The 12,502-nt window shown below is 34.5% G+C and overlaps 1 protein-coding gene across 1 annotated transcript; it reads left to right on the forward strand.

The window, feature by feature from the left end:
• The first annotated feature begins 553 nt into the window (after positions 1-553).
• LOC145098578 (uncharacterized) lies at positions 554-1,863 on the forward strand. Its single transcript, XM_079036205.1, has 3 exons — positions 554-922; positions 1,297-1,323; positions 1,447-1,863. Exons 1-3 carry the CDS (start codon positions 554-556, stop codon positions 1,861-1,863), a joined length of 813 nt encoding a protein of 270 aa, XP_078892331.1.
• Positions 1,864-12,502: the final 10,639 nt, after the last annotated feature.

The raw sequence follows: 12,502 nt of genomic DNA on the forward strand, positions 1-12,502 counted from the left end.
AGCAGTTTATGAAGGCTCATTCAGATAAACAACCATTACTTGTTTTAACTGATCAAGATACAACATTAAAGCAAGTAGTTGAGTCTGTTTTTTCTCAATCCAAGCATAGACTGTGCATGTGGCTTATCATGAAGAAACTACCAAAAAAGGTACATTTTTTTAAATCACATGTGATTTTACATTGCATAGATTTTTAAATCACATATGATTTTTCAATTTGAACAAATTTGAATCATATGTGATTTGTTTTCTAATGTTTACATATTTAAATAATATGTGATTTTGTTTCAATATTGTAATCAGATGTGATTGTCTAAGTCATATGTTTATTCTATCATAAATGATTATGAGTATAAACACACATGATTATTCCAAATCATATACATTTATAATCACATATGATTAAAGGATTTAAAGTTATGTCATGTGATTTTTACCTTTATATTTTAATATTAATTTATAATATTTGAATCACATGTGATTATTACAGCTATCTATGGAATTTCTTTAAAGCACGAATTTCAAGAAAAGGTTCAATAAACTTGTTTGGCACATGTATATCGAGCGTCCTATTTTCGAGAGGAGTTGTGAACTTTTGATGAAAGAATCTAATCTTGAAGATGACAAATGGTTTAAAGATATTTATGAAAATAAGAAAGCATGGGTACCTGCATATTTCAATGATTTTGCAAGGTGTGAGTTGATGAAGACAACATCAAGGTCTGAGAGTATCAATTCATTTTTCAATACATATTCAGAAACTGAAAGTTTCTTTCTAAATTTCATGATGAATTATGACGCTGCCATTAAAAAACAATGTTATACACAACGTGAACTTGATCATAAGACCAATGGACCAAAGTATTCTTGGAGGTCACCACATATGATAGAACAACATGCAGCAAAGGTGTATACTAGCAAGGTTTTTTTTTAAGTTCAAAAGGAGATTTATAAAGGAGGTTGGTTTTGTGAGGTTAAAGATTTACGGGAGGGAGATGGATGGAAAATTTTTTAAGTTATTCACAAGAACCAAAAACACGAAGTAAAAGCAACATATAAGGTGTTTTATTTTTTTTATTTATATCATTTATATTTTTTTATATATGATAATGTTCTGATCAATCAAATGTGATTATAATGATAATGCGCATATGTCGCTGGTGTGTATATTGTTTTCATGTGTGTAATCATATGTGATTGATATATTTTGTGTATATAAAACATTTTAATCACATGTGATTAAACAAGACTATGATTTTTATTTGTATAATCATATTTGATTTTTCATTGTTACAGGTGGAACTAAAATATGATGAAAAAGAGGTGAGTTGCACCTATGGACATTTTAATCAGTTTGGTATTGTCTGTAGACATGCTTTTAGAGTATTGATGGACAAAAATTTTAATGAAATACCAGAACAATATATTCTTATGTGATGGACAAAGGATGTAATATCTGTGAAGTATCAGTTGTTGATAGATCGTTTTGATGAAGAGGATGAAGAAGTTACCAAACTGGTTAATGAAGTATTTTTGAATGTTGAAACTGCTTTAGACATTGTGAGACATGATAAGCAGAAGTTAGCATGTTTGGCTAAAAAAACAGAATTTTTGTTGAATGAGGTGAAGAGTAATTGTTCAAGTGAAAAGCCTATTACAAATTCGGATATCCTTGAAAAACTTTATGATGTTACTATTCTAGAAGAAGTCGAGATTTTTGTTCCAGAAGTTCAACATAATAAAGGATCACGAAAGAAGAGGCTTATTGGTGAAGTTGAAAAAGCAGTTATGAATGCTCAAATGAAGACCAGAAAATGCTCACTATGTGGTAAAAGAGAACCACACAGCAGGAGTAGTTGTTAAAGTATATTTAATGCTCAGAATTGATGAATAGACTTTTTCTTAGTTTTCAAAATTTTAAGTAAATAATGTTCATAACGGATGATAATCATTTGTGATTAAATTTATTTTTCCTCATTCAATTTTTTGGTTGTCTATTTATAATTATATGTGATACTAAAATTTTTACTAGTATAATCACATGTGATTTGTTTCAATAATTTGTTTATATAATAAGTATAAACTGTTAATAAAAGATCTTAATCACATGTGATTTATAATATCATATGTTTTTCCTTGTTCAATTTTTTGGTTGTCTATTTATAATTATATGTGATTCTAAAAATTTTATTAGTATAATCACATGTGATTTGTTTCAATAATTTGTTTCTATAATAAGTATAAACTGTTAATAAAAGATCTTAATCACATGTGATTTTATAATATCATATGTTTTTATATACATAATCACATGTGATTTTATAATATCATATTTGCACATGATAACCTAAGTACATTACACATGATAATATAAGTATTATTTTTATAATGTGTACATGTTTAATCATATGTGATTTTTCTTTTTGTGTATGTATATATTGCACATAACAATCACATGATAATCATGTGTGGTTGAAGTATAAACCATACAATGATCATATCTGATTATTTTTCTTATCACATGTGATTATTTTTCTAATCACATGTGATTACATATATAATCACATGTGATTGTCGATATGACATCTTATTGTACAAAGAACAAGGCATTTTATAACTGTTAGAAATATCAAAGTCATATGTGATTTAAAATGAAACATTCTGTAAACTTTAATTTACAATTAAAATACTTATCGATATTAAGTTTCACAAATCCATGATATCATATATATATATATATATATATATATATATATGTTTAAACATTTATCTAATTAAAAACTAATTATTGTCTTAATAAACTAGCAAGCATTCATCTAATTGAAAACTAAACATTGTCTAAATAAACAAACAATCAAATCATCCATTTAAAGACAGTCTTTCAAACTTTAGTATTTAAATCTTCACCTTCACATCAAACCTCTTCCCACATCTTCATCTTCTCATTCACCACTTTGACTTCCATTATCCTCATTGGCAATCACTTACCCTTTGATGGATTTCTGCACAAGCATTTCTTTGATCGCTTTCTTTCTTCTCTTTATTTTGTTTGTTGTACTCATGTGCAAGTTCCATGATATCATCCTTCATGAAATTAATTTCAGAATTTATCAATGCATGAGCATATTTGGTTCTCACCAAATCAAGCAGTGCATCTTGAGCTCCTTCCTTTGGGAATCCCGTTTTGTATTATGTTTGAGCCATATATGTTTCCATGTATCTCATCACAAATATTCCACAGTCTCTTTTGTTATGTTTAGTTTTACATAACAAATCGGGTATTTGTGGTTTGATATTTGGGTCTTGAAGGGCATAACGTCTTGGATGATTGATTTCATGCAGATATCTCAAGAAGTATTTTTTTTTTCTGAAAATTAAAAAAAATAAGAATGTTGACCACATAAAATTAAACACAAAAAGATATTATTAATATCTATATAATCACATGTGATTACAAATATAAAATAATGTTTTGATGATTTTTGAATTCAAATGTACAATCAGATATGATTTGAAATGTTTATTCAAATGTATTATGACATGTGATTTATTTACATAATCACATGTAATTTATTCATATGTGATTTATTTTATGTAATTATATGATTTTCTTATTTAATCACTGTTGATTTTTTACATACCAGGTTTTTAAGTACATGCATGTACTTTCCTTCAACAGTTGCGTATGATCTGCTGTTATCCAAGATGACAATGTTTAGGATTTTTTATGTTGAAAATGTAGAGAAACATGTGTTCTTCTCGACAAACAGGGAAGAATATCTGCATTTAAATATTTATTGTCATATTTATGAATATATATAAAGAATAATTTGATATTGAATAACTTACCAGATCAACATCTTTCAAGTTTATTTTTTCTTCATCTCCATTGAACCAATCTACAAAGTATTTTTTGAATAGATTGTATATGTACTCGTCTTTCTCCTTTGCCTACTTTCCATTTGTTCTTTTACTTTTTTGTCAATATTTTTCTTTTTCTCATCTCTTTTTTGGTTTAGGAAGTTGCTCATCCTCAATATACTTTGTCTACATGTTAAATCATTTGTGATTTTAGTGTATAATCATATATGAATTGAAATAGATAATATTATTTTAGTGATATAATCATATATGTTTCACTTACAGTCATTTGGATAGACAAGAAAACTCTGTATGGAGAATTATTAATGTCTCGGTCCTTCTCATTGTAGTTCAATAGTTCTGACCACGAGTCTATGACATCCGAAAATAGATATTCTCCGGGAAACAAACTTTCAAATACATATCAAAATAACACTCTTTTGTTTATTGTGAGTAACAACTGTGACAACCCGAATTTTTCCGTTTGTTTTAACGCCGTAATTAAGTACGTCAAAAATTAGCCAAATTTATCCCGAAATATTTTTGACCGGATTTAAACCCGTGGGAATATTTTAAATAATATTCGTCAAGCGAACCAAAAATAAGGAGGTATAATTTAAAATTTGCCGTGTTTAACGGATGTCGCGAAAAACCCCGTTTGCGGTTGGTGTTGGGTAGACCCCCACCCAGGCTGTAAACTCAACCCTATATAAGGGTTGAGTGGGTTTCATCCCAACCTTTTTCACACCTTAGACACCTCCTCCCTCTACTTTCTCTCTCTACAAATCGGGTTTTGGTCAAAAATCGCCCCTTCGAGCTTCAAAACGGTAAGTTAACCTTCCTAGCTTGTTGTTTAGCTTATCACACTTGAAAACTCATGGCTTGAACATCCAAAAACACCAAGAACAAGAGTTTACGGTTTGGGAACATCCCAAAACCGTAAACACCTTGAAAGAGGGTTTTGATGCCTAAAAATCCTCCCAAAACCCTTCCAATGCTTAGGTATGATTTGGGGACTTGCATGTACGAGCTTAGAACACCAAAACCTTCTCTTTTGAGGATTAAACATGAGTTTATGGCCCAAGAACACTCTTGGACCGTAAACCCCTCTTCATGGGCCGTGAACACCAATTAAGGTGTTAAATTTGCCCTTAAACACCTCCTATGGCTTGGAATAATGTCTAGAACCAACCACTATTGCATTAGGGACCTTAAACTTGAAGGAAACCATGACTAAAGGAGTTTACGGTCATAAACCCCCCAAGAATTGGTCCATGGGCCGTAAACTCCCTTAAAGTGGTCAAATGGTGCCCTGACTTCCTTCCATGGCTTATACATTGGACTAGAATCACTTGTGCTTAACCCAGAACCATCAAAACACAAAAGGAAAGGGCATGTAAGAGTTTACGGCCGTAAACTCCTTCTTTACAGCCGTAAACTCCATAAATTGGTCCACTTGATGATTAAACCACTTCCTATGCCCTAGAATTGAACCTAGCCTAATTCCACAAGTGTTGTAAGACCTTTAAACATCCAAGAACACACCACCCATGAGTTTACGGCCGTAAACTCATGGGGATATGGTCTTAGGGCCGAAATCTCCATAAAGAGTTTACTCTTGAAGAGTAAACTCCCAAACTAGGCCATACACTCCCTTATTGCAACCCAATAGCCTCCTAGCACTTGTAGCAAAGTGTTTTCATGTATTAGGACATCCTTACTTGATTAATTAGTTATTAAATGACTAATTAGATACTTAAATGTATCATTAAATGTTAAATAGGATTCGCGTGTGTGGTCAAGTCCTCACTTGACACTTAGCATCCTATACCGTCCATTCATCAGAATCGCCAACGTCAGGTGAGTTCATACCCCTGAATTAATCTTTCAAATGATTTAAACTGCTTTTATAGGGGGGAATACAAGTTAAACTATACAGTTATTAGATAAATCACATGTGATTAATAACTGTATAGCAAATGGATTTTTACATGTTAAACTTGTAACAACCCGAAATTCATATCCCTAAATGTAACCCTACTCGCGACTCGTTCCGACCATCTAATCGCCGTTTCCGATTTCGTTTCTGATTCCGACATTTTATTAAGTCATTAATGTATATTTTATTTTATGACTTAATAAGTATCTTAATACCCTTAGAACTCATTCTAGCGTCTCATATTAATGATCGGAACATTTCTAGAATCAACCATATCGGGTTACGGCAAATTGGCCGGGTGCGACCAAAAGCCCCGTCTAACGCCGGTATCGGGTAGAATTCTACCGTGTCCCGAACTTGGACACTATTTAAAGTGATCCAAGTCTTCATTTTGAAGCTTTTGCTCCATTCTACAACTTTCACTCCAACCTCTCTCCTCAAACTAGAATTAAAGGTCCAAATCTCAAGTTTAAGGCTTCTAATCACCAAGGTACCTTCCCTAGCTTGTTATGTAACCTCTTTAGCCTTCAAATTTGAGATTAATCTATGGATTAGGACCATTACCATGAGTTTACGGCCCTAGAACAGTCCTAGGCCGTAAACTCATATAAATGGGGTTTTTAGAGCAACAAAACCCTTCCAAACCACAATTAGACCTTGTATATGGCTAGATGACTTTATGAAATGGAATTAGAATGCCTCAAACCATGATTTAGAACCTTGTTTAAGAGTTTACGGCCCTGGAAGGTGCCTAGGCCGTAAACACTAATTTAGAGGGTTTTTAAGCCCTTAAACCCATCCATGGCTCAAACAAGACTTAGATACGAGTTTTAGAATATTGGTTATGGACCTAGAACACTTCAAACATGAATTTTGAGGGGTTTGTATGAGTTTACGGCCAAGGTATGTGCTTGGGCCGTAAACTCCTCAAACATGGGTTTAAACTCACTTCTAGGGTGTTAGAAAGCCATCCAACACCACCAAAAGCCTTGGAATAAATCATAGAACCAACCAAAAATAATTTAAGGACCTTAAACACATCAAAAATCTTCATTTGAGAGTTTACGGCCATAGAAGGTGCTTCATGGCCGTAAACTCCTAAAAGCATGTCTTATTGTGCCCAAAAATCATTTTAAGGCTTGTAGGAATTTTTAGAATCATATGTGATTAACTTTGAGACATTAAAAACACATATTCATGGGAGTATGAGAGTTTACGGCCATAGGCCCCATGCCAAGGTCATAAACTCCCTTAAGTGATGTATTTGGTGATTTTAATTCATTCCAAGCCTTAGGTAAAATTATTCCAAGCATTCCCAAGTGGTATTGGCCATTTATGACCCATTAAGCACCATGAAACACCCGGACATGAGTTCACGGCCGTGAACTCATGTGGTTATGTGTTTAGAGGCTGAAAAATCATTAGGAAGTTTACTCTTGGGGAGTAAACTCAAATCCAAAGTCCCTCGTGCCATTACACGTCCGTAGATGTCACGCGGGTCACTCCAAACACTCGTTTTGAAGTGTTTAATCTCATTGGAGTATAATGTTCCATATAATTAGTGATTGTAAATATAATTAGATATATATGGACATTATTTCATTTTACATAGGGACATCGTGAGTAATCAGGCCCCGGACCGACGTTTAGTGTCCGAAACCGTCGCATTTCCGAGTCCGGTGAGTTCATACCCCTACCCTTTTTCTGTGTTTTCAATGGGTTTTCAATGTTTTCAGGGGGGAATACAAGCAAAAAGTACAAGTGTATTTTTTACTTAAACTGATTTTCAACTCAATGGTTTTACTTACTAAATGTCTTGATTTCCAAAGATTTGTGGTAACTGACGTTTCGAATTGCAGGTTAAACATAGATTTCTTTTAAAAAGAGTTATAACTACATTCTTTTTGAATAAGAAATCATACTAATCATATTTAAGATCAAATAATGTAATCGAATACGAATACGAATACGAATATGAATACGAATACGAATACGAATACGAATACGAATACGAATACGAATGCGAATACGACTACGAATGCGAAATGACGCCTTTGGTTGACACTAAGACTTCGAATATACAGTTAGTGTACTCCTTGAGTGTCACCAGAGTTTCGAATCTAATATGAAAATACGCCTCTGGACCTCTACTGAGTTTCAAATATATCCACCTCAGAATGTCGACAGAGCTTCGAATACACAACTAATATACTCATTTGGAAATCAGCAGAACTTCGAAAATACTGTAATGTACGCTTCTGTGTGATTCCAAATATTCGAAAATACAACTAAGTTAGTAGATTATAGTCATCCGAATGTAGAATAACTAAGGGTTTAGAACACATAACTAATACTACTCACATGGTAATTACTAGTACTTCGAAATCAAACTTAAGAACCAAACACCACACATAGGAAAATATGGAATTTTCCTGGGATAACATTACAATCAGTAACGAACCTAGATACAAATAGACAACTCAACACATAGGAAAATATGGGATTTTCCTGGGTAGCACAACAGCACATAAACGAATAAAGTAACAAACGAATAACTAAAACTATAAGGAAAATATGGGATTTTCCTGGAACGACATAATCAACTGTTTTCGAAATTATAACAAAGGATAACCAACCCGTTTTCATAAGAAAATATGGGATTTTCTTGATCAACAACTTTTCCAGAAAGTAAAGGAACTCGTTCTTTTCAAAACTAAACCGCTTATGAACTCACCAGCTTTATGCTGATTTTCAAACCGCTTGTATTCTCAGGTCAGCGTTAGACAGGTACACCGCAACCATTTGGAGAAGACGGAGCGTCCCGAAGACTCGTCTTTACTTTTGTTCATATTAAATATGTAAAATACTTGTACAACTTTACTTTCAAACAGATGTAAACAATATTATGTAATGTAATGTTTTGTTATTACTGCTTTACTATGTACATTGGATTTGATACTCAACGTGGAGTCAACCCCAGAAATGTTTCCGCCTTTGGTTTTCGGGGTGTGACAAAACTGCTTCATCTAACAAAAGGTTTTCCAATATCGCTTTCAACTTTTGTTCAAGTATGAATTTCTCTTTTAGATTATCATAAGTATTCGAAAGGTTTTCCGAAGTTTTTTTTTCAAAGTATGTTACTAAAGAGACATCCATTCGAAATTACTTATCAAAGGTTTTCTTCACTTAAACTGTTTTATAAAAATCATTTTCAAAGCTGTTTATGAAAGGTTTTTCAAAGGATTCCAAAGGTTTTCCAAACTTGTTTTACAAAATGACATTAAGTTGTAAATTCTTATGTATAAAGGTTTTCCAAAGGTTTCATCAAAGTTTCTTCTATGCTTTTATTTTGTTAAATGCATGCCTATATTTGTATAGTTATATAAATAATGTTTAAAAGACTTAGGAAGGCTAGTTCGCCCTATTTCTTTTTCCTCGTTGGGATGTGGTTTGGTGGGTATCGGTTATCTGTCCGAAGGTCGTTTAAACATTAATTATATATCATGTGTACATATATGGACATAAAGGCTCCCATCGACTAGTTCATTTCCCTTGGGTAGCAAGGGCACCCTTCCATTCATCTTTCATAGACCAGAAACACTAGTAACTATTATAGGAATAGTTAAGAGGTTCAATTTACTCTCTCTAGTATGGAGAATCCCAAAGGAGTCAGTTCATTCGTGAGTCTATATCATTATTCCAATACTTATAATAGAATTCAAAATACGAGATACATATTCAGGACACAGATTCCACCGTTGTCAAGTTGGTAACCAGAGTCTCCTGGAGGGAGAGCGGGCATTGTGTGTATAGATCTATATGGGACTGACACTCCCACACCCTGACTGCTAGCTACAGTCCCCAGCCGACCGAGCCAAGGGGTGACAAATGTCACATTCATTCCGACGCTTGCAGGGCGTCAATTATTCGATTGTCAATCAGTATGGTTACGAGAATCTCTATGTTTACCTTATAATTCATGGCCTTAAGGTAACAAGTATTAACATGGTATTTTTAAACCAACCCACTTAGGATTACCGGATGTTTTAGACTTTGCTAGCTGTGTCGTTCATACGATACTGTCTGGAGTCTGTATTTCTTCGTTTTAGACTTTGCTAGCTGTGTCGTTCATTCGATACTATCTGGAGTCTGTATTTCTTTGTTTTAGACTTTGCTAGCTGTGTCTTTCGTTTGATACTGTCTGGAGTCTGTATTTCCTTTTGGTTAGACCGAGCCAGGCGTATCATTCATTCGATACTCTCCTGGAGTCTATGATTTCTTTTGCCTTAGTCAGCAGCATTACTGCTGAGGCATATGTTATTTTTCCCCTAGCATTTTATTAGTGATATTCTCATATTTTCTTTAAAGTCAATACTATATTTTGGTAATGATAGTATTTTGGGGAAAATCACTTCTTAAAACATAAGTCTGTCGGGTCTTGGTAGAAGACTGCTTTTATTTTGAAAATATAGGATTTTGTGGAAAGGACGTTAACACACCGTAGATTTGTCACACCCCAAAACCGGAACGGCGGAAACGTTCTGGGGTGGATGATGTCATGTCAAGTATCAAATGAAAGGTACGGCTAGTAAGGTTCAGTCTAACAAAGAGAGACACAGACCCCAGACGGTACCAAATGAAAGGTACGGCTAGTAAGGTCTAAAAACAGAGGATACAGACCCCAGGCAGTATCAAATGAAAGATACAGATAGTAAGGTCTAAAAAGTGAATACAGACCCCATACAGTATCAAATGAAAGATACAACTAGCAAGGTCTAAAAATAGTGAATACAGACCCCAGACAGTATCAAATGAAAGATACAGCTAGCAAGGTCTAAAAATAGTGTGACTCTGAGAGTGGGTTTCCAGCATACAGTGTAAATTGCTGGTGAAATACCGTTACCTTAAGGCCATGAGTTATAAGGTAACCTGGGATACTCGTAACCATACTAACCGACACTAGAGTACCTGACGCCCTGCAAGCGTCTATGAAATGTGACATTTGTCACCCCTTGGCTTGGTAGGTCGTGGACTGTAGCTAGCAGTCAGGGTGCGGGGGTGTCAATCCCGTATAGATCTATACACACAATGTCCGCTCTCCCTACAGGAGACTCTGGTTACCAACTAGACGATGGAGAAGGCCGTGTCCCGAAGATGCATCCCAAATAGTGGGTAGTGGTTTTCCAATATAAGTGTTGAATTAGAGCTAGAGACTCATAACTGAACTGACTAGAGTAAACCTATATGGCTATGCTTGTATACATAATATATAACTAATGAATCAAACGACCTTCGAATGGACATCCGATCCCACCAGACCACATCTCAACGAAGAAAAGGAAATAGGGCGGACAAGCCTTCCTAAGTCCTTCAATCATTACTTATATGCATCTATACAAGCACAGACATACATCTAACTACGTTTGAGTGTGTAACAAGTGGAAACATATCGTGAAGTATAACCAAATCGTGTGGAATAACCAAATCGTGAAGTATAAGTGTACAGTGTGGAATAACCGAATCGTGAAGTATAAGTGTACAGTGTGGAATAACCGAATCGTGAAGTATAAGTGTTACCAAATATAAGTGTATCACGAATTAGAAGCGACAACAAGTGAAGTAAGAGCGTCTAATAGGCATAAGCGACAACAAGTATAAGCGAAATAGAGGCAATAACAAGTATAAACGCATCACGAAGTGAAAGCGTTATCAAGTAGGAGTTTAAACTATGAGGGAGTATCAAAATATGGAAGAAAACCTTTATACTTGAGAAAATCACAACTTGGTGTTCTTTGGTAAAATAAGTTTGAAAACCTTTAGAAATTCTTTGGAAAATTTTCATAAACCAGTTTAAAATGAACTTTGATAAAACAGTATAAGTAAGAGTTTTGAACAAGTGAAAGCATTTTAGAAAACCATTTATAGTATCCTACTTGGTAAAACAGTTTACAGTGTGGTAAATCCTTGTGCATGCGGGTTATCAATCACATGTGATTGATATGATAACTGGCATGTTTAACTTGTATCCCCCCCTATAAAACATGTAAAAACATTTAAAAGGTTCATTCAGGGGTATGAACTCACCTGGTGTAAGTGGATCCGAAGAAGGTGCCGGTTGGGTGCTCGGTGTCAAGTAAAGACTTGGACACACTTAGTGTCCTATTAACATATGATAACATATGTTTACATACAATTAGTATATATAATACCAATTAAACAAGTATACGCATCCTAAAGTGCGGAAAACACTTTGATTAAGTGTTTGGGGCGTCCCGGGTAACATTTAAGGGCTCAAATAGCTTAGGAATGGAGTTTACTCTTCAAGAGTAAACTCTATACATAGAGTTCACGGCCATGGGACACTCCCCATGAGTTTACGGCCGTAAACTCATGGTGAGGGTCTTCTAGGATGCTTAAAGGTCTTATCTCAATTGTGGAATTTTTCTAGGTCCAAATATAAAAGGTATGAATGGGTTTGAGGGACTTGAATGGACCAAATGGGAGTTTATGGCCCCAACCAAGGGACTTTACGGCCGTAAACTCCTATGGGCACATTTCTTGGGTGTTTTAAGGGCCTAAGTGATAGAGAATAAATCCTATGTAATTTTCCAAGTCAAATGAAGGAGTTTGGGCACCATTTGGGCACCTAATGGGAGTTTACGGCCCATGAACCACCCCTATGGGAGTTCACGGCCGTGAACT

The sequence above is a fragment of the Lactuca serriola genome, chromosome 4 (assembly GCF_051521515.1).
Source record: "Lactuca serriola cultivar US96UC23 chromosome 4, Lser_US96UC23_V15, whole genome shotgun sequence".
Taxonomy (NCBI): Eukaryota; Viridiplantae; Streptophyta; class Magnoliopsida; order Asterales; family Asteraceae; genus Lactuca; species Lactuca serriola.

Bases quoted from the DNA above. Each gene is read 5' to 3' on its own strand.
- LOC145098578 (XM_079036205.1), top strand. From the start codon at position 554: ATGTATATCGAGCGTCCTATTTTCGAGAGGAGTTGTGAACTTTTGATG. The intron at 923-1,296 runs GTTTTTTTTTAA...TCATTGTTACAG, and splicing joins CAAAGGTGTATACTAGCAAG to GTGGAACTAAAATATGATGA. The intron at 1,324-1,446 runs GTGAGTTGCACC...TGATGGACAAAG, and splicing joins TAAAATATGATGAAAAAGAG to GATGTAATATCTGTGAAGTA.